The sequence below is a fragment of the Plectropomus leopardus genome, chromosome 13 (genome assembly GCF_008729295.1).
Source record: "Plectropomus leopardus isolate mb chromosome 13, YSFRI_Pleo_2.0, whole genome shotgun sequence".
Taxonomy (NCBI): Eukaryota; Metazoa; Chordata; class Actinopteri; order Perciformes; family Serranidae; genus Plectropomus; species Plectropomus leopardus.
In genome coordinates, this window is record NC_056475.1 from 11314830 (window position 1) to 11336235 (window position 21406).

General features: G+C 38.9%; 1 protein-coding gene across 1 annotated transcript; it reads right to left on the minus strand.

Annotated features, from left to right (window-relative positions):
• Nucleotides 1-17726: 17726 nt before the first annotated feature.
• On the minus strand, nt 17727-21220 carry mrpl22 (mitochondrial ribosomal protein L22). Its single transcript, XM_042499669.1, has 7 exons — nt 21164-21220; nt 21026-21068; nt 19926-20061; nt 19603-19668; nt 19261-19338; nt 18923-18992; nt 17727-18028 (listed from the first exon to the last, which is right to left on the minus strand). Exons 1-7 carry the CDS (start codon nt 21186-21188, stop codon nt 17820-17822), a joined length of 627 nt encoding a protein of 208 aa, XP_042355603.1. The 5' UTR covers nt 21189-21220; the 3' UTR covers nt 17727-17819.
• Between the last annotated feature and the right edge of the window lie 186 nt (nt 21221-21406).

A 21406-nucleotide genomic window follows, 5' to 3' on the forward strand; every position in this document is an offset into this window, starting at 1 on the left:
CTGAGTTTTAAAGCTAGATACTGCTATCACATAAAACTAGAAGACCTAAGGACTCCAGTGGTGCCATGTCATGCTAGCTTTTAGGAAGGGGGCTCCAAGTTAGGTTGGATGGAAAAACAAGTGATGAAAAAAAAATCTGGGAACCTCAAAATTGAGGGGAGAGAATCACAAGGACAGACCGAGGTGATGGAAGAGAGGCAGATACCTGTAAAGACTTTTGGTTTAGCTAAACTCCCTTGTTGACATGCTCCACATGCCTGCTCCAATAATGACAGAGAAAAAATACCACCTGGCAATCAAACCACATATAAATCTTTATCACTCTCAAGCTTTGGCATTAAAAAGCACCTCAAACCAATATTACCAAAGATCTGTGTTTATTGCCTCTGCAGTGCTGTATGTCTTACATGTTGATCACCATCAGATTGTAAGAAAAATCAATCTAAGCCTCCTAAAGTCACCCGCCCTTACACACACTCATTGGTGTATTTTACAATCAACTACAAGGGTCTGGACAAAATGCCCAGTTTGGGAACTATTGCCCACTGAGCTTCCAAAACAAAGTGGAGCAAAAACTCCCAACATTGCCGTGCTGCAACATGACAGCATCCACTGCAGGCGTGTGTCCGCTTGTTTGAATCTGGGAGTGAACGTGACAGACCTTGGTTTCACCACTGCTACATCAAACAGCAATGGAAGCAAAGAAAGCCTCCACTGACACCAAATTATAGAGAAATTGAAACCCCATCATGGAAAGAGACAGCTGTTGATCATTTTACCATTACTGACTCCAGACTCTTTGAAGTAATAATTGCGAGGTAGGGGAATGGCTCTTTGAGGAACTTTTTGTACACAGTGCTCATCTTGGCACACTCCTTGTTAGAACATTTATTGAATACAAATATCCACATATTTAATGCATCCAAATGAAAGGGTTTAAACTTTGAATTGTTAATGACAGTGAGTGCCTACCATAGATTGTATAAAGTAATGGATGCAGTGACACATTGATTTGTGGACTCCTGTCTTTAAGCCTGAAGTTTGGCATTTTGTACATTGGCCTATTGTTTTTCGGAGGCTAAAGTGACGATTTTGGACAAGAGGGTGGAGCTGTGAAGGAGCAAAGGGTGGATCTGACTCGCAGACTGTAGTGACACCTTACAAACAGCCTGCCACTCATGCAGCTCTGAAATATCCATAACCTTGGCTTTAAAAAGAGCCATCTGTTGTGTATTTTATCTCATTTGACTCTGAAAAACATGTGAAAGTGGGAATCATTCACAGTTGATCATCATCAAATGTATCCTAAAGTGGGCAGATAAAGTCTAATGGTCTTTACATGGCAACTTTCAGTCTTTAGATAAGACACCAAACACATCGCAGAAGCCAAGAGTGGGCGGAATACATATTAGTTTCCAGACTCTCCATCTTACATACAACAGCAGCTTGTTGTCCTTGAGTTTCGACGCCTCCTGGAATCTTTGCCACAATCTGCTAAAAAAGATGAGCTTCATTTATCTTTTTAAGTGGGAGAAACATGCTGAGATGTTTTGCCGCTCGCAACAAACCACAACCTTCCCCCAAAACAAACTTGCCTGCAACATTTCCAAACCAATTAAGGACGTAATTAATGAAACCCAGCACCTGTAGTGCCAAAGCAATCACCAGAGAGGGGACAGTGAAAAATGTAGCAATCAAATTAATCAAGCAAAAGGCACAGGCCAATTACTCACACACCATCTAGAGTGCGGCGTCGCGCTTGGAGAACAGGTGATAGTTATCATTAAATTAAAGGGAGATCAGTGGTTCGGGCTGTTTCATCATGTGGGACCTTGATGAACCGCAGGCCGAGCGCCGCATTTGTTGTGGGCACAGTGGCAGACAAGGCAGCCCATATGTTGGATTGTTTAAGAGGAGTGGAGGAAAGGTGTTGAGATAATGATTAATGAAAATGTGAGTGACTCTGCAGCAACAACACAACAACAACATCTGGTCCCGTGTCGGGCCCTTGTGTGCTCAGTGGTAGATCGGTGCTGGTCCGGGAGGTGAGCACACATGCAGGCTGCAGAGTTGGAGAAAGTTGTTGGAATTAAAGGGAATTTTCCAGCTGTCTCACTAATTCCCTCACCACCCACAGTGGCAGCAGAAGAGGAAAAAGTGCCCAAATTCTTTACTTCTCAGTAACAGTTACAACTGTGCTGTAGCATACATTGATGTGATGGATTATACGTTTCAAATCAGTTTGAAGTCTCTGTCAGTTGATTTTTCTACCAAAAAGAGGAATGAAAGAAAGGAAATCAAATAAAAAATTAAAAAAAAACTTTTAATTTATGATTGTATGACTAGAGGTTAGCCTCAGACACATTAAGTGGACCATCTAAGGAAAAAAAAAAAATAAAAAATTATGGCTCCCCTATCAGGCTAATCACATTATGTTCTTAGACACTGAAACACTGCGGAAGCTATTTAAGCTAGCCATTAGTACAACATATCCCATGAGTCTAAGCCACAGAAGCATGGCCTTAAAGCTGATTTATGGCTGGGCACTTAACACTTTTAAAAAGTGTTCCTTGACAGAAATTAAACAGCCATGCGACAGCTTCAATTTATGCTTCAACAAAAGGTTTCAGTCATCTTCGTGGCAACCAGAGATTTTTTTTTTTTCTTTAGCAGCAACCTGAGGCTGAAAAATGAAGCGAAAGTGCCAAAATGAAAGTGTAGTTCATCGAATGACCACTTGAGGCTGGCTCCAAAACATATATAATTCACATATAATTTACTTGTTTACATTTTATTAAGGCCCAAAGTTCCGCATATTGAAGGGCTGGGAAAGCTGATTGACAGGCTGTCTTCAAGGCATCACTGCAGTCTATGGGTCAGATCCACCCCTGTCTCCTCCTCAGCTCCTACCTCTAGTCCAAATGTGGCCCCTTACAGCTCCAAAATGCTGAACTCAAGGCTTCAAAATGGCAAAAACAAATTGGTGACATTACTGTAGCTACGTCCGTTGTTTATACAGTCTGTATTTTTTTACAGTCCAAGTTTACTGTCACATTTTGTGAAGCTTTATTCCCACAGCTGGCTGTTTAAATCTCACTAATATCTCACAAATATCTCACTGTTTATGTGTTTTTAATTTATTAACATATGTGCATTGATTGATCATCTCCACGTCTGTCTGTCTGTGAGCAGCAGAAATAAAATCAGTAAATCAGTAAACACAAACACTGTTGATTTCAGCTTGTTGTGACAACATGGATATATATTAAATAAATATTTGGTTCAGTAAATGTCAGGCAGCCTGGTGAGGGCAACTTTGGTAAGTTGGTGTGATTGAAAACTACTACTTCCACAGTGACAATAGTAACGCCCATAACACTGTGTGGGAGAAAGCACAGTTTTTACAGGTCCGTGAAATGAAAAAAAAAAGGTTGAGCAATGTTGTTTTTCTGTCAAAACTTTGTCATTTTTGTCTAATGATAAAATAAAATAAATAAATAAATGAATGGACACCCTACCATAGATTTGGCTTAAGCCTCATGCTAGCTATATTATCTTAATCAACACTGACATAGATAAAAGAAAAACATAGATAAAGTCAAATGTTGACATAGAAAATGTCATTACTTCTTTCTATTGAATTTAAAAAGTTTTCCAGCATTGGTGCAGACTGTCACATCAACATTATCTTCAATGTCAAAATGTTTGCAGGCTGCTGCTTTTGATCCCATCTTTAGTATGTTGAGTTTCACAGCACAGACATGAATTGCTCTATGTGGATAAAATTGGGTTAAAGTTTGTATTGCAATGCTAAAATAAGTGGTGGAGGGCTGCTGGAGCATGAAGCGAAAACAAAGGCTGGACTAAGTGTACTGGAGTGTGAATAGTGTTGTGCATTTCAATCGAGAGTAACGGTGGTCAAACTGAGAGAAGTGTCCATGGTGCTGATTAGTCTGGGCGTGTGTTACAAGTCAGCTGAATGGAAACGCCTCTGATGGACTGTGTGTAATAAACCATGATGACCTCCTGCTAATCCACACACTACGGCCCAGGGTGGCAGTCAGTGAATAGAAAGCTGCCCATTCGACCCTGTATGTGGTCATGTAAACTGCTAAATTCAGCTATATTTTACAAAAAAAACTATTGATGACTGAAATATACTTTATTCGGCCACTGCCACCTCCAATACAAAGTGAAATTAAACAGAAATCAAGTCACCACTTGAGCCTCTTTCTACATAACTAATGTGGCATTGCATGGAGAAAAAAAATGCAGTGAGGGTGTTAATTTTGGTAATCTTGTTTGGTTTTTTTTGGTGACATAAAAGTCAGTGATTAGCAAACATAGTGGGGCATTTAGCAGCTAAAGAGTCAGATATTTCCCTACACTTTTGGGGTCTCTGGAAACAAGACTCCCTATACAAGGTAATGGTTTTTCATGTGTCTTAAACAATGGTTTGTTAACACGTAAACAGTTAATTTTAAAACCAAAATAACAAAAGAATTCATTATTCATTCATTATTAAGCAAAGGGTTCTGTCTTTCACCTCATCATGTCATTATGTTAGTTGTCCTTAAGTGCAGTGCAAACATGGTCAGAGCAGACAGTTGCACTAATATTTTCTTGTAACAGCCATAAGATATTTGCATAATCCTGTATATATTGATCTCACATAAAATCCTAAATAAATAGAACATTAATGTTTTATGTAGCACTAAGCTTAGGCTTCCGTCTTCTGTGTCATTATGTAGTTCAATCGTAAAGACGTCATTACGTTATGTAACACGTGTTGCAAGAACATACAAAGGTGGCAGAAGGGTAATTAATGATTAAACTATCAAAATGCCTTTGCATTCTGCTCATAATAATGAGAATGTCTCAAAAACTAAATAACAGGATAAGATTCACTTTTTTTACTTTAATGTACATAGCACAATTTGTGTTACTAGTGTATTTTGTGTGTTGATTTTGTAGATTTTGATTGGGAAAAAAAAACAGTATTTTTTTGAATTTATGACCTTCAGTGCTTTCATCAATTGTTATGGTTTATTGACTTACTCAACCTTTCAGCTTAGGTTGTAATGACTTTAGGGATATTAAGTGTTTAAAGATATTTCAAGAAATAACAACACAATAAGAAAAAAAAATACCATTGTAGGCACCAGGGGATCATTTCTGTGTTGTTCAAAAGGACACTATTCACCCGCTTTTGATCAGATTGAAATGCTCTACGGCTATTTTTTCCACATTTTTATCTTTACTAACATCATAACGACTTTTCTAGACTGATTTCTAGATTTGTTCAGTAGTTTATATTAGTTTAAAGTAATATTTTGTTGTCCTTGATGTATCCATATGTTATTCGATTTTGTTTGTGTCTATGTGATGTTATTGCTTTACATAATGTTTCCATGTCATTCCATGTCTTAATGTTGCAGTGTTCTATATTGTATTTTCACATATTTAGTAAAACCTTCTGTGATCATTTAGAGTAGCTGTAAGAAGCACTTCAGGCCGGTGAGGGAGAGGGTTCATCCACAGATCTCTCATCAACACAGGCCACAAGGCTGATTAAATCCATCAAATATCTTGGCGGATTAAAACGTAAATTCTTAATCCATGCTTGCAGGTTTTCATCAAGGTGGGTCTTTGCCTTCTCAATGGCATTTCTTTGGTGTTTGTGATAAATCAGATGCCTACAGGTTTACAGAACTACTTTTGCATAGTACAATATTGCAATTAAATTAAAAAAAAAAATAATAATAATCAAAAAGGGTAATTTACCAGAATTGTTAAATGTCCTCCTATAGTTTATATGCCACAAGCCACCGCAGTACAATATGGGTGAATGGGATTGATGTATTTGATGCAGTACTGAACATGTTTTGTTTGCTTTTGATGTCAAGTTTTTTGGCTTTTTAATCCACTGCAGTGTTGGTTAGTTTTATCTCACAGTTTGAGTCACGAGGTCCACCAAAGTCTGCTGTTCAACACAGATACCAAAATAACCAAATTCAGGCACCAAGTGGTTTCCATTTGGTTTGGATTAGTTTCTTATCTGTACTGTACAGATGGATACAGTGCAGACACATTCAAATTTTTGTCATTTTTGATTCATGAGGTTCTCAAAATTGGCCCAGCTCGGACACCAGAGACACACAATCCCATTATACTGAGTTGCTGATTGTGAACTACATTTGGAAATGTGATGACTAATTCCCTTCTTTTTTTCTATTTCTCTTTCAACAGCCTGACTGGAATAGGAACAAACACATCATTAAATCAGCAACATCCCACTGTCGTCGCCATTATGAAACTCAGTTTGATGCCAACATCTTTCATTAAAAAAACATGCAGCCATTCGGGGACCCGAGCTCCCTCAGTACGGAAACATGACGCTAATCACGGACACAGTGCACGCTAAGCGCAGGGAAAACTGCTCTCTGCTTTAGGAGCGTTTTCAAATAATACCATTAAAAAATAATAATTGATGAAGTTGGCTCTGAGCAAAGGCACTAAGCGCTTTAAAAGCCTTCCGTCGTCTTACAATACAATTTCCAAATCAATATTTCATTAACTGGATAGAGGTGCAATGTTCCTTGTTAATAAAGAAGGTTTGGCTCAGAGTTAACGTTAAGCTTTCGTGAGTTTCAGGCAGGGAGGTGGGCAATTATGTTCCACCTGGCCTTCACTCTCACACACATACACACACACACACACCGAACGTACACACACACTCCACGCACACACACACACACACACACACAAGCATTCAGTATATTCTCTGCACTCAGCACACAAACACACACACACACTCACTCACCCACAACCACACACACGTCTGCTCCTCCCTTGATTGTTTCTGTGTTTATGGGCTGTTTTATGACCAGAGAGCCTCTGATCTCCTGTGTCGCCAGGCATCAGGTGACTTTCCCCGCGGCAACATCGAGAAACAAACGTGAGCTCCTCTGACTTTGGCCCTAATTCAAGTGACAGAGAAAGTGCAGCTGCCACACTAACAGCGCTGTAAATACAGAGTGAAGTTCAGGACAGAATTATCTCACAGACACACTGTATAGATCACATTTAAAGGGCTGATTTGAATTCTGGTAGACCAATTTATGACATTTATACATTTGGATCACAGATTGTGTCTTTAAATAGCACTGTCACATAAACAATGTTATTAAATTGCATTTCAGTGAGAGGTTCATGCTTTGCATCTTCACACTCCACATTTAGAAATAAATGTAAGATAAGATATAAGATATAAGTTTTAGAGAGAATAATGTGAAATTCAGTGTTTGTTTACCCTTGTTGCTATGGTAATACTTTTTTTAACATGTTTTTCTCAAGTAAAGTTTAATTTATGATGATTTCTCAAAACTTCTATTCTGAGGACCTTCAGCCCAGATTGCCAGATGAAAATGTTTCTGCAAACCACAGATATGTTACATTTGTATGTCAAATATATTTCAATTTGGCATTTCTAAAATGATGTAGGTCTGATTACATGTATATGAGCTGACTTTGTATGGTGGGTTGTGTAATACCTAGGTGAGATGGCTGCCAAGCTGCAGACCACAACAGACCAACACTGTTTGAGACCAACAAACAACAAAATGTTTTGTTTTTTTCTGCCTGCCTGTGTACTGAACCATTCATGAAAGTAAAGATTTTCGATTTTCTACTGAATGTGTCTCTCAAATCATGCACTTGAGTCCTCATCTCTGAAAACCAGTCTTGTCACTATGATTGTACCAACAAAAGCAGCAAAAATGATCTTTTCCTAACCATAAACAAGTGATTTTGCGCCTAAACAAAACCACACATTAACCACAGCATCGTTGAAACTTAAAGAAATGTATAATTTCAACATATCAGCTCCATCATACAATACAAATGCTACATGTATACTTTTTGCACAAATGTACAATGTCAACATTTATTGTGGTGGGTGAGCTGAAAACTTATATAAATGCGGTCGTGTCCTGGTGACCCAGTGGTCTAACAAACATTTTATGTCACAACATTGCTGGCTTGATTTCTTGGGTTTGTGTCATCCTTTGCTCTCACTCTGCCATGCTGTCTTTCATTTTCTAATACCAACTGCCAACTGAGGACAAGTACGGCTAAAAAATAACCTGGAAATACTGTTTGTCCGGTAGATGTGCACTCTCAACTTCCCTGTTACAGCTGATTGTGGGTGATGCTGAGGTGTGAATGTTTACCCAGCAACAGAATAAGTGGTTGGATATAAAATAACACTTTTGTTTTATGTTTATGATCATCCATTAGCAATGACAGCAGCCTTGCTAGAGGCAGAGGAGTGAAAACTGACACCAATGATCCCAAACTGTGATGAAAAAAGTACAGTTAAGTAAAACTGATGGTCACTAACCAAGAGCCAACAACCATCATGCATGCACAGGCAGAAGAAAAACAGGTCAATAAAAAGATAAGTGGTGTGCGAGAATTCTGCCATCTGCCACATGGTGAGCAGTAAATAGTGAATGAGGGACACAGCTTCTGTCTCTTAATGACATTGTACGACATGGTGTCTTTTGTTGTGTGTTGATGCAAAAATCCCCCAACAGAAGGAATCATGAGATGAGGTGGGGCAACTGCTTCAGACTTGTTTGTTTATCTTATTTTTGTGACTTTATCCCTCTGCAGAAAGCCCTTTCAGCTGTGAGTGGATTTATGTGGAGAGGAGTCACTGTGGGGTTTTGGCACCGATGCAAATGCAGTGGTGCTTGTCATTCAGGGCTGTGTGCCTGGACATTTGATTAACTATTGTACAGTTGTAATGAAATATCGGAATGCACTCGCACAGTATCAGAGTAACAGAAAGTCAATTTTACTATAACAGTCTTTAATAGTACTTTTTTTCCCAGCCTGCTGCACATCATCCCCACACTGCACAGCTCTGAGCCGAGCGCTGCAGCATGCATGACAGATTGTGATATTGAAATTCATCTTGATGAATCGAAAGACATGCAGCGCACATACCCAGCAGAATTGTGCCAGATTGGTTTCTGTGTCTTGAGTTTTATGTAGGATGTGATCCGTTGGAGTCTGAGTCTGCAGACACGTTAAGGGAAACCGTCTTCTGCGTCCTATGAAACGTTACGCTCTGGCTTTGAGCGGCTGCTGCTGAAGCCCCTGACATGCAGTGTGGAGTAGGAGGATTCAGATGTGATGCAATAGTGACACCCAGTGCAGCTAAAATGCAGAATACTTAAATGAGTATGCATTTACTCCATGGTGGGTCATAAAAATCTTCATGGAAATTACCAACAACATGAAAATGATCACTCATCCGTAATATCAATGTTTTCTAATTTGAATATCATGTGTTATTCATGTTATATATATGTATTTGTTATGTATGAATCCTGGGCATGTGGAGTCAGACGGGCTGGTGGATTGCATTTTTATCACATCCATCTCTCCATGATGAAAACAAAATCACACGTCTTGCTCCAGCATGTTACATGCTGATCAAATTAGTTTGCCAACACTGATCAATAAAGCTTCATCATTTTAAATCCCATGCCCTCAGTGGTGTCTCCCCTTTGAGTTTCATTTGAATTTGCATAACTAATAATGGTATATTTTTCTCTTGCTTCCTTTCTGCAGCAGTTAGTGCTGCTCAGCACCCACAGGAGCTGCAGAATAGCACCCATGCTTTGTGTTCTCAAACAAACACAAACCATGATGCAGAGCAGGCCTACTGATCTGCTAAGCTGAAAAGGAAACAGCATTTTAATATTATATTCCCTTGGTACTTATGTATGCTTGCAGAGTTAAATCTGGAAAACAGAGCTGAGGAAAAATGGAGAAAGAGCTCAAAAGTGAGCAGCTTAGACTCCAAACCACAAAGCAACCAAAATGAGTGTCCCTTGCAGAGTGTCTGAGTTCATTGTTAGGAAGAGGGTGAGGAGCTGGAACATCTTGAAGACGCAGAACGGTTGAGGCGGTTCATCTACCCTGAGGGTGTATTCTGGACAAATTCAACTAGGAGGAGACCACAGGGAAGGGACCCAGAACACACTGAAGAGATTGTATTTGGCCACTGGAGTCCCAAAGTATTACTGCCTGGGCCATTTCTGTCTCTTATCTGACAGAAAGCCCAGATGAGCTATTCCCAGGCAGAGCTCCAGGATGTAGCTGGGAAGAAAGATGTCTTGCTTAAAGCCTCAGTATGCTTTTAAAAAGTGTTTGTTGAAACATCATTTTTAACAACTTTATAAAAACAGTCATTCTGAAATGCAGTGATTGACCATGACTGCTGAGCTGTGAAAGGAGGCCGGGTTTAGATGTCTTTCTCAAGGTCTCTTTTTCCCACTTATTATGTACAACACCATGAAGGCCTTTGAGGAAAAAAACTGTCCAAAAGTGAGTGCTATTATGGTGATTTGTGTGATTCAGTACGTTTCTCTTCTTTGTACTACAGCAGGCTTTTTGGCCCAACTTTGGGTGTGGTCATTCATCACAAGTGTAAATACTACTAAAGTTTGTTTGAAGCATTTTGAAACCTTTGCCAACTGTCAAAGATAAGTGGCAGTAAATGGGCATTGAGAAGTGGACTATGCTGCAGCAGTGGTTTAAGAAGTGTATATATTTCTGCTGTCAAAACCATTGACTTCCATGACCACAGATGCTATAAACAACAGGCAAACTGCAAGCCTTTTACAGCCACCTTTCAAGCCTACAGGGCATGTTCAATGCTCAAAAGATCTAAAAGCATGGATGAATTACTGAATGGACCCAGGGCCCTGAAGTGTGCAGGGACCCCAGTCTTCACCTGCAAAATGTCACTGAAATTAACACATACTGAGAAGGCCAAAAACAACAACAAAGAGTTAAGAAACAACTACAAATAGTCAGGAAATTACTAAAACAGACACAAATGTACCTCAAAGAGGCACTAAATAACCCTTCACGGAGAACAAATGACTACAAGACATGCAAGATAACAACAAAGAGACCCAAGAAGACACAAATATAACTCAAAGAGACACATAATGACTTAAAAGAAGCACAAAATAATTACAAAGAGAAACAAAACAAAACAAAAAAAAGACAGATACACCCCTAGGAAACACAAAATGACCTTAATGAGAAACAAAACATTTATAAAGACACTTAAAACAACCACAAGGACACAATGAATGACACAAACCCTCAAAAATATGCTGTCAACTACAGAGAGACACCAAACAACATCAACAAAAACAGGCAAAGCCAGCACCAAGTCTGTTTTGTTCCTATGTAGGCGAGGTGGTGGGGCCTTTTGCATGTCTGTGTTCAGGGGCCTATTGTCACATAAGATGTCTCAAAGATCAAAAAAGTTTATTGTCATTTAAGTATGTGTCACAGCGTGTGATGAGGCAACTGAATATTAAAAAAGCCTTGCAGTTGTTATTTCCAAAAACAAATCAACTGAAATATTGAACTGCAACAGGAACAGACAGGCGGTTAAGTACTTTTGTTTCTGGTACTTTCCTTCTTTCTTTTAAAAACAGATGCGCCCCTGTCAGGGAGATAAAGACTGTGGAATTTTTTTCAGGGGAAAACAGAGGTGAATGTGGCTTTATTGGAGGCTGTCCAGAGAGCTAACAAAGTGTTTTGTGTCTAGATTTGTTTCTCAAGGGCAAAGCATCCAGCAGCGGCCAGCAGGCAGTCTGCTCTGTGGTGTTTGTGCCGAAGATTTCATTTGGGAGCTAACACCATTTTGCGGCTGTCGTTCTCTGCACACCACCCCAGAGAGACAGGGAGAGTGAGAGGGAAAAAAATGGAAAAGTTAAAAGGAAATGAATAACACCCCGAGGCGCTCCCCACACAACTGGCTTCTGATTTCTATTTGTTTCTCAATCTGAGCCTCTGCTGGGCTGCCCCCGCACGTTGACCGACAACCAACATTAAAAACAAATTAAAGGAAGCATCATGACATCGCAGTCTTTCATCCAGGTGTGTGTATGTGTGTAAGTTTGCAGTGGCCCGGCAGTGGAGCGCAGACGCTTGTATACAGAATGTTTTCACTGCACAATTTCACCCGTCATGAATAATAAAGTCCAGACTATTTGAATCTTTCCTCCAGTTAATTCCCAAAGCTGGTAGCACGTTTTCTTGTCTTGCTGCTTGATGAGCTCATGCTTGGAATGAGATGATACATAATTCACTTCATGTAACCACTGAACTCCACCATGGCTCCCTTGCGGAGTGGCGGTGGAGGGCAGTAGAGAGGATAGAAGCTCAGTTTCTCATTTTTGATCAATTATTTATGTGACTTCTCATGAAATCCACAATAAGGAAAATAAATGTTTCACTACTCAGGTGACTCTTGACAAAGGAGATTTGGATTTAGGAAACAGTGTGCATGTACTTGCAGTGTAGGTTATGTGTTTGTGGGGGTTATACAAGTTTTTTGTTTTGTTTTTTTTCTGTTCTATTGTCTTTTTGCTATTTTAGTATTCATCTTAGTATTGATTGTGGAGAGACAGGCAGGATGCAGGGACAACAAAGGTCCCCAGGCAGAACTGAACCAGGATGTTGCTGCTATTTGGTATACATTGTAACCAAGAAACTCTGGGGCAAAGAAAAGTCAAAAACTGCAGTTCCTTGAATGGCCACTTGAGGCTGGCTCCAAAAGTGAGTCAGTCGTTATAGATCTCCATGTTAAAAAAATGCCCAACTTTGCAGCCGAAATAAAATGCTTAGTACAAAAGAACTTTTTTGGTTTCTATAACTACAAACCCATACTCTCAGTCTGCATGCACCGTGTTCCTCCGTCAATTGTTGTACTTTCCAAACATCTGACTCGCTTCCAATGTCATAATGCTACTGACTTATATATCCCCATGTTCTGGTCATGTTAACCATCCCATGACTAAAATGCCAGTGAGATTGTGAGTTTTTGCTCCTAAAGCACAAACCATAGAGGCCTAATATACATTTATGCTGTCCATTTGCAAATGCATTCTGTGCACATTTGATTTTTTAAAGTATTTTTCCTACCATTCCTGAGCAATCTCTAAGTAGACGTGAAACTTTCTAGATTTGTGCAATTCACCAAGGTGGTTTCATGAAGTCACCAATAAACTATAGGGCATGAGCTGAGCGATAACCTACACATCCTCTCAAGGGGTTGTTCACCCTCTCAGGCACACAGACACACACACCACTCTATATCCACACATCCATTAATCAGCAGTATTGCCGCTTCACCGGCACGATTCACAGAAACATGCTCTTATCTGACGGAAAGCCCAGATGGACCACGAGCCTCTCAGGTTTATTGGCCGAAGCTTTGCCAAACATTTTTCACTTCAATCCCAGCGTGTATCTGTGCATCTATACCCGCCGGGCGGAGGCAGTCATCTGTACAATGCCGACTAATTGGTATGGACATTACACAAGACGAAAATGTGTGTGTCTGTGTGTGTGTGTGTGTTTTTGCAGTCTGTCTTTGCATGATTACAATTAGAGCAAGGGAAAGTGGTTTCTAGAAAACAAAAGTCAAACTTGTTTCCTGTGGTAAGAGCACTTTTCTGAAGGCCATTGAATGCATCAGTGTTCAATTTACTTTCCTCATGGATTCATTCAATCAACCAATTAGTCTTAATGTATTTAAAGGGACATTGTCCGGTATCAGTGGATTTTTGTTGGAGGTTCTTCCTCCAGCCCAACATGAGCTGCACGCTTTGACTGTACTTTTGACTTTAATTATTAATAATTTTGTTTGTTTTAAATAATTTATTTTGCTTTTTGACTATCTAAATGTGGAAATAGTTTTATTTGTTTGTTTGTGTAGAGTTTTGCCCCTGTTTTTGGCAAGAGCGACTTCACCCTCACTGGTTTCCCACTCTGAAATTGGCAGTTTTGTTTGTGAAAACACAAAACCAAAGGCAGCGCTGCTGAGAATTGAACTTAAACTTCTCTTTTGTGGTGTTGGGTAGAGCCCAAATAATCAGCATGGCCAATATCAATAGAAATATATTTGCTCATCAAAAAGGTATTGATATAGGTGTATATTTCAACTGACAAAAACACATTTCAGTACAGAAATGTGACAAGACTGAACTAGGAGCTGAACCCAAATGCACGACACAAGAGATCAAAAGTATCAAAATATAAATTTTATTAAAGGCAAAAGAAAATAGTCTTAGTCAAAGGCAAAATCAAAATCACTCCGAAGAGGCTGCAAAAGTAACAACAAAAAATCACTCTGACGAGGAAGCAAAAGTAACAACAAAAAAATCACTCTGACGAGGTATAAAGAAGACAAGAGTCCAACAAAGTATCAAACAAAACTAGGTACCTGACCTAAACAATACGAAGGAGCGTGCAACAAACAAAACTTGGCTTGAGCATGGATATGGTGCTGGTTCTCTGACTGACAAGACAAGACGAATTGGCACAGCACAAAGGGAGACGCTGACTATATATACACAAGGTAAGGGGAAACAGGTGGAGACAATCAGGGCGGGGCCGACAATCACACTGGCAGGAAAACACACAAAGGGAGGAAGTAAGTGACCTGAAACGAGAGGAAAGTTAGGATTTCAAAATAAAACAGGAAATCACAAGACAACATAGACACAAGACAAAAGGCAAATCAACACAACTTCCTTGTCATGAAAATATGCTAAATATATGCTTTAGATGGTTGACAATGTGTCTACAGAAAGCAATGAAAGTTTTTTTTATTCTATTTTTAATTTTTTTTTGTAATTTAAAAAACAATAATTATGTTGAAATAATAATAAGAATAAGAATAAGAATATTTTATTTGCCTTTAAATTATCAACTTTGGCATCAGCCTTAAAATTTCAGTATCAGTCAGGCTCCAGTGGAGGGCAATAATTTGTGCAGGGAAAGACATTATTTTAATAAACAGTACATAAAAAAATTCTACCAAATGTTTTTTTGTTTGTTTGTATTTGTGTTCAGAGAGGTTTTCGGGAGTTTGGGACTAAAAAGAGACAGTCAGGCAGTGAAGGTTTAGGCAAGAGAAAGAAGATGAAGCTTTTTGCTCTTTTCAAAAGTCACTGCTGCTTTGTGCTGTGGGACCGATCCGGCCTCTAACCTGAGATTGAGGGCACTTGTCTGCTGAAATTGGGGCCAACAGATGGCATTTTATTTGGAAATACACTCAAAGCATCTCAGAGCTGACAAGGGCTTTGGAGAGACGTGGTGACAGGCAAATACTGGCAGGATCACTCACATCAGGAACAGGAAACTAAAGGCCAATTAGGAACAGCAGAAACCAAAAATCTGGGCCTCAACAGCACTGAGACACTGTGACCTTTAGAAAATACAAATTCAGAGTACATTTTTTTCATACCACTGTTGCCTCTGAATATAATTTAGAATTACAGACAATAATAAGGAATTCAAAAGAGAATGCAAATAAAGAGATGAGGACATGAAAGACAGCACATTTAGCAGACATAATTACATCCAGCAGGAGTTTTAGAAAAGAAAGCATGGACAACAAAAAGGCATAGGACAAAAACAACAAACTAAATGACTAAATGTCTATCAAACCTTGACAAACATTAAAAGGTTATGTGATGCGTAGTTAAAAAGTTTACTTTCACATACACAAAAAACGTGTTTTTTAAAAAGCCTGCTGTTGCTGATAAAATCTCATTTTAAAAACATAACGTTCTCCCTTTTTTTGTCTGACTGAAGCCTTCTAGCAAAGCCAGTCACTTCCAGCTTATCGTTTTTGTGTTTTGTAAAGGCACTGAGGCAGTTCTGAAGACGTCTGCAGGCCAAGTCCTCACAAAGCAGTGGATGAAGTGAAGACCCATCAGAGTGGAGCTGTGGCAGTGTGGCAGACACACACTTAAGGGTCTATATTTGTGGCACAAAAACACAGATATTTTCCTGAGGTGCATTGGGATGTTTTGCTCGCCTGGGCCTGCTCGGTGTTTTAATGGCTTGCTGTGTGTTGCCATGGGAAGAGGAAGCCAGTGGCAAACTCCAATTTATATGTCAGATTTTACAGTGGTTTGCACCAACCATCACTCATCTAACTGCTAAAAAAGAAATCTTGGAATAAAAATAACGACTTCTTTTTTTTTTTTTTTTTTTTTTTTTTAATCTCCCCCCTCCTCAGAGCTACAAATGTTTTTCACTGGGCCTCCCTGAGTGACTGGGGGGACTTTTTTTTTTTTTTTTTTTTGGTGAAATTTTAAATAAGACGTGAAATGAAGCAAATTAAATGAAGTATTATTATTTTAAGCTTAGATTTGGTTATGCTTTCCAGACAGAAGCAATGATCTGTTCAAAGACTGTTGGAAATTTTAAAATCTAACGATAATTTCTGCTTTACAGTTTCTTGGTATGGTAAAGAGTGTAATATTAGCAATTAAAAAACAAAACAACACAACATCAAAAACCTTATTAAGTTATATGTTCCTCTTTGGAGCCAACATAAAAACCATAAGTGCCTCCCCAGGGCTTACAAATATTTGATATTTTTACCCCATTTTGCACCACCTCCTCCCTTTCATAAATTAACAGCCTCTAAGAGTGCTGCAGAGCTGGTTATAAGCAGCCTGCTGGGGTCCTGCCATATAGAAGCAGCGGTGAGCACACACAATTTAAGACATATTCAGGAGTGACTGCAAATACATTTGTCCTTACAACCAATATATTATCTGAGGCAATATAATTCAGAATTGGGGAGGTTTAGCTCACCATTCACAGCTTTATTCTAAGCTGTTATCTCCAAATGCAGATTGGCAGTGGTGCAAAAAAAAGAATAAAGCTGGCATTGATTGTCTGCACTCATCGATGTGGTATTAAACTCCCCTTATTATCCATTTTCTGTCATGTACTGTACCTATCTACCAGCAGCAGGCTTTCCTCCCTGCTCTAGCTTGCATGGTTTTCATTTTGTTTCAGCCAATTTTCTCATATTTTGCCCCCAATCTTTATATATTTGAATATATAATTGAATAATTAATTGCTATGCGATATTTACAGTTATTACTTTATAAAAGTCATATTAAGTAATGCATGCCTTTGCTTAATACATTGACACTTTTTGGCCCCTGGGCCAAACCCCCATTAGCCTATTTACACTCTTCAGATTGATACTGGTGACCAGATTTTAGCATTGATATATTTTGGATTTGCACATTACTGCTAAGCCTTTTTACTTTTACATTTGCACTCTTCTCATTTCATTTTGTGACTGCTGCAAAGCAATTTCCCTCAGGATAAATAAAGTTTTTTCTGATCTAGTTGATCAAAGATAAATAAAACTGTGTTTGGATGAATTTATAATTGTTCTCCTTTTTTTAATTTAGCCTTCAGGTTATTTTTCTTTACATTCTTTAATATTTAAATACCATATTTCAGAATCCATTCAACTTCAGAGAACCAGCACAGACAGACCTATCCTTCTGTTGCTGACCAAGACAAGGAAAAAAAACCTATTAACCTGATTAGACAAGATTCTGTTAAATGTTTCCCAGGTCTTGAAAAACTAAAGAATTGAAGCTGCATATTTTATTAGCATTTTATTAAATTTGAAAATTTGAAAATCTTCCAATGACTGTGCTGAACACATTGTGGACATGAGGCTAAAGCCAACTGTGTTACTGAATGTGGAGCATAGATTTTACTTGTTAAAAACCAGCGGAGGTTAATTTTGATTCAATGTTATTTCAAAATAAAATAATTGACAATGACATTACCCTATCTCATTGGCAAGTTGTCTTTTTTTTATTTACAAATGTCAATACACAGAGACAAATAGTAGAAGGTACATGTGAAACATTGTCCTATCAGATGGTCTACAGACTGTGGATGATAGTTCGGTTCTTGAGGCTCTGGACATACTCTTTGGCCTGATCAAAGCTCGTCTTCTCCTCTGTTTTGGGCGGCGAGCCCTCAACCAGCTTGACAAAGTAGTGACAGTAGACTTTGTCCATGATGCCAAACATCCCTCGGCCATGGTAACGGATCCGCTTCAAGTACTTCCCTTTGCCCGAGTAGGACTCAGCTGCAGGAGGGAAGCAGGAGGGGACGGTGTGTGATTAAAGAGCGGGTGAGATAAACAGAGAGAGAAAGATAAGGTACATAGTAACTCATTCAATTTGTAGAGGTGCCTTTGAGTGAAAACAGGTCAAAATAACAGCAATTGTCCTGAGTTTAGGCTTATCTGTAATAACGTCTGTAACTCCACATAATTTACTCACTCTGCATTTGACCTCAAAACAAATCCACTGCTTTTTTAAAGTATTCATTACTGGTTCCCCCTCCTACTGAAGGTCATTTTCCCCACTCTTGGATTAATGTTTTTTTTTGAAAATTGCTTTTGGCAGCATGCGATGACAGCATGTGACAACTAATGAGATTTTTGGGAAGTTTGGGAAGCAAAAGCATTTAATTTGCAAGGCTAAATCTTTGGCCTGCACTAGAGTGGCGTTGCTGCTGGCCAGTCTTATCTTTCTACACTGAGTTTTCCTTTAATAATGGCCATCAATGTTTACATTAAAATCCTTGTGTTAAAGGGATTTTGTCCACAGAAACCAAAGAGGGCTTTGAATTTGAAACAAAATACAAATATTGAGTTGTGAATAAATACGTATATATTTTACAAGATATTGACTGTTGTAAAACTGTCATGAAAGGTATAATACTGCTAATTGCTCATTTGATGTCAGTATGACTATCAACAGATCATCATTTTCACTGTCTCTGTTGCATGCGTCCTGCTGAAAAAAAATGCAAGCTGTGTGGCTGCTAACACGATAGCTGAAATGAAAAGCAAGAGGTTCTGAGACACACAGTCATTGTGGTCCGGCCGTTAGCCATTCAGCTACCTGAGGTTATGTTTTGTTAATAACGTGAGATAGTGCACACGGTGAAACCCATCAGTGCTGCACACACTTACCTACATACAAGTTGGATTTGTACTCTACATTGTAAATTTTGACCGCCATATCCTGAGCTTCCTCTAGAACCTGAACAAACAAACAAACAAAGAGATGTAACCATATCCATCAATAAATGCACTTCTAGTGCACATGTGTGATGTCAAAACAATGCATGAATATACAACAACTCAGTGAACAAAACATAAACAGTGATGAAAACATTTAAATTACACAGGAATTTAATAACATTTATTTGTGACTGCTGTGTCTAATTAATTAAACACACACACACAGACACATAGAGACACACACACACAGGCCAACAGTAAGGATGGGTGAACATGCAGCTTCAAACCTCTTTCATGATCTTCGCCCCTTTCTTGTCACTGAACTCCAGCTGTGCAATGGCCTGATCAATGCTCATCCCTCGGATCTATGAAGAAAAACAAACAGTGAGATGAAACAACACAATCAACGTTTCTTCTACGGCAGTGGAAGAGCAGCAGGACAGGAGGGTGTTGCAGTGCTGCTGCACTAATCTTGAAATTTTCTCTCAGTTGACTGTCATCAACAGGCACCTCTGTCAATGCCTGTTTGAAACGACTGGTCAACTGGTGCACAATAACAAAAAAAGGAAAGTTAATATTTACTTTACTTGAAGATGCAATATTGCAATATTTCTTGCTATGGGTCTCACCATTTTGGCCAGGTACCACATCTTGTCTTTGCTGTATTTAATCTGCCTTCTGCTGTGGTGGATCTCCTGAAGAAAAAACAAACAAAAAAAACACAACAAAGTATTTGGATATTAGTAGAGACAAGAGCGAACTTTTGTACTCTTTAAGGGATATGGAAATGATCGCTCAGTTTACTCAAACATATATATATATATATAACTCTGAGAACAGCAATCTAAAGAAACTCCATAACTGTTCATTTATTTTATAGACTCGGCTTCCTGCAGGTGACAACTGACTGGGAAATCCCCTTAGTCTGCACTTCATTGACATAAAGACTTACTGCTGGTCTGCGAGGCTCATCTGGGAGCTGAGGTGGAAACATCCTCTTGTTCCTTCTCTCCCAGTCCTGTGCTTCCAGTGCACTGCTGGTGTGGAGACATGAGAGCTGCTGAGGACCGCCACCCAAAACCTGTAACCTTGGGAGACAATTAGAAAAGGGGAAAATCATTCTTAATTGCATGTGTGTGCTGCAGAAACGACACACACACTCAAACAAAAAAACTAGGCTTACTGTCGACAGATCATCCAAAATAGACATTCCCTTCCATCATATGATCAGCAGGTACAATACTGGACCCATCTCTCCTCGCTCATTATCCGTTCTAATTTCTGCCCTGTGGGGTGATGCTACAGGTTTTTGTCTACTAAAACATTCTGCTTTAAGAACATAATCCTCCTTTGAAATAAGGGCTCTGAACTCTGCCTCCTGGTTTACAATATACATCCGCATTTATGCATCATGCAGTGAACATTCAGCTAAAATACGAAATCTATCATTAATTCCCCATTGATAAGGCTTTTATTGTATTACATATTTGCCCAATAACAGCATATCACTTGCCACTTTTTGTGAATTTCAAATTCAACTTAAAATAGTGTGTATGCACACTTAAAATTAACAACACACCCACACACACAAACATATATATGTATATATATTATTACAATTTATGAAATAATCAGTTAAAAAAGACCCACCTGGAAGATATCATTGCATCATCGTTACTTGTTATATTACCAGACAGCAAAATGTATTACATAATAAGTGAAGTTGGGTTTGGGTTTATTACATTTTTGATCGTCTTAAGTGCTAGTTTAATTGCTTTTTGGGTGTTATCGCATTTTCAGACAATTATTACATTACTGAGAGCTACATGAGTAAAATAAAATAGTCATCACTTTCATGTCCAAAACACAACACTCCGAAAGTGACTCTCATAACGTCACTTGCCAAAAAATATGTTATTTCAGCGTATTCATAAATTGACGTGGGCGGTTTTCACGGTGACAGAGTAACTATTGAAATATTTGTCCTTCTGCATTGACAGTCGCAGCTAAGCGACGTTAGCCATGATGCTCTGCTAATGTCGATGTTCTTACCTTGATTGTAGCACCCCAGATATATTCCTGATAAAAGCCATACCTGAAAACAAGCATGATTCGGTTACAACGTCGTCAGCAGACACAATAAATGCCAGAACATGAAATCTGTTGACAGTTTATCTGCAATTCTCTTACCACGTCCTGTCATTGCAGTCGCCATGTTGCATTTTCACGACGCTACTGTGTCCGCTTTACGGTAGTAATGTTTACAGTGTTGACAGCGAAGCTTGTTTTGCTATTGACGTCTTCACTGCATATGGTACCCATAAAATTTGCTTAATTGTGATCATTTTAAATTGTCTAAGCAGTCATTTCCAAAAAAGAAGTGTTGAAAAAAGCTGACCTTTGATAAAGCAAAGTCAACATGATTTGACCTAG

Bases quoted from the DNA above. Each gene is read 5' to 3' on its own strand.
- mrpl22 (XM_042499669.1), bottom strand. From the start codon at position 21,188: ATGGCGACTGCAATGACAGGACGTG. The intron at 21,069-21,163 runs GTAAGAGAATTG...GCTTGTTTTCAG, and splicing joins GACTGCAATGACAGGACGTG to GTATGGCTTTTATCAGGAAT. The intron at 20,062-21,025 runs GTAAGAACATCG...TTGTCTCCCAAG, and splicing joins TCTGGGGTGCTACAATCAAG to GTTACAGGTTTTGGGTGGCG.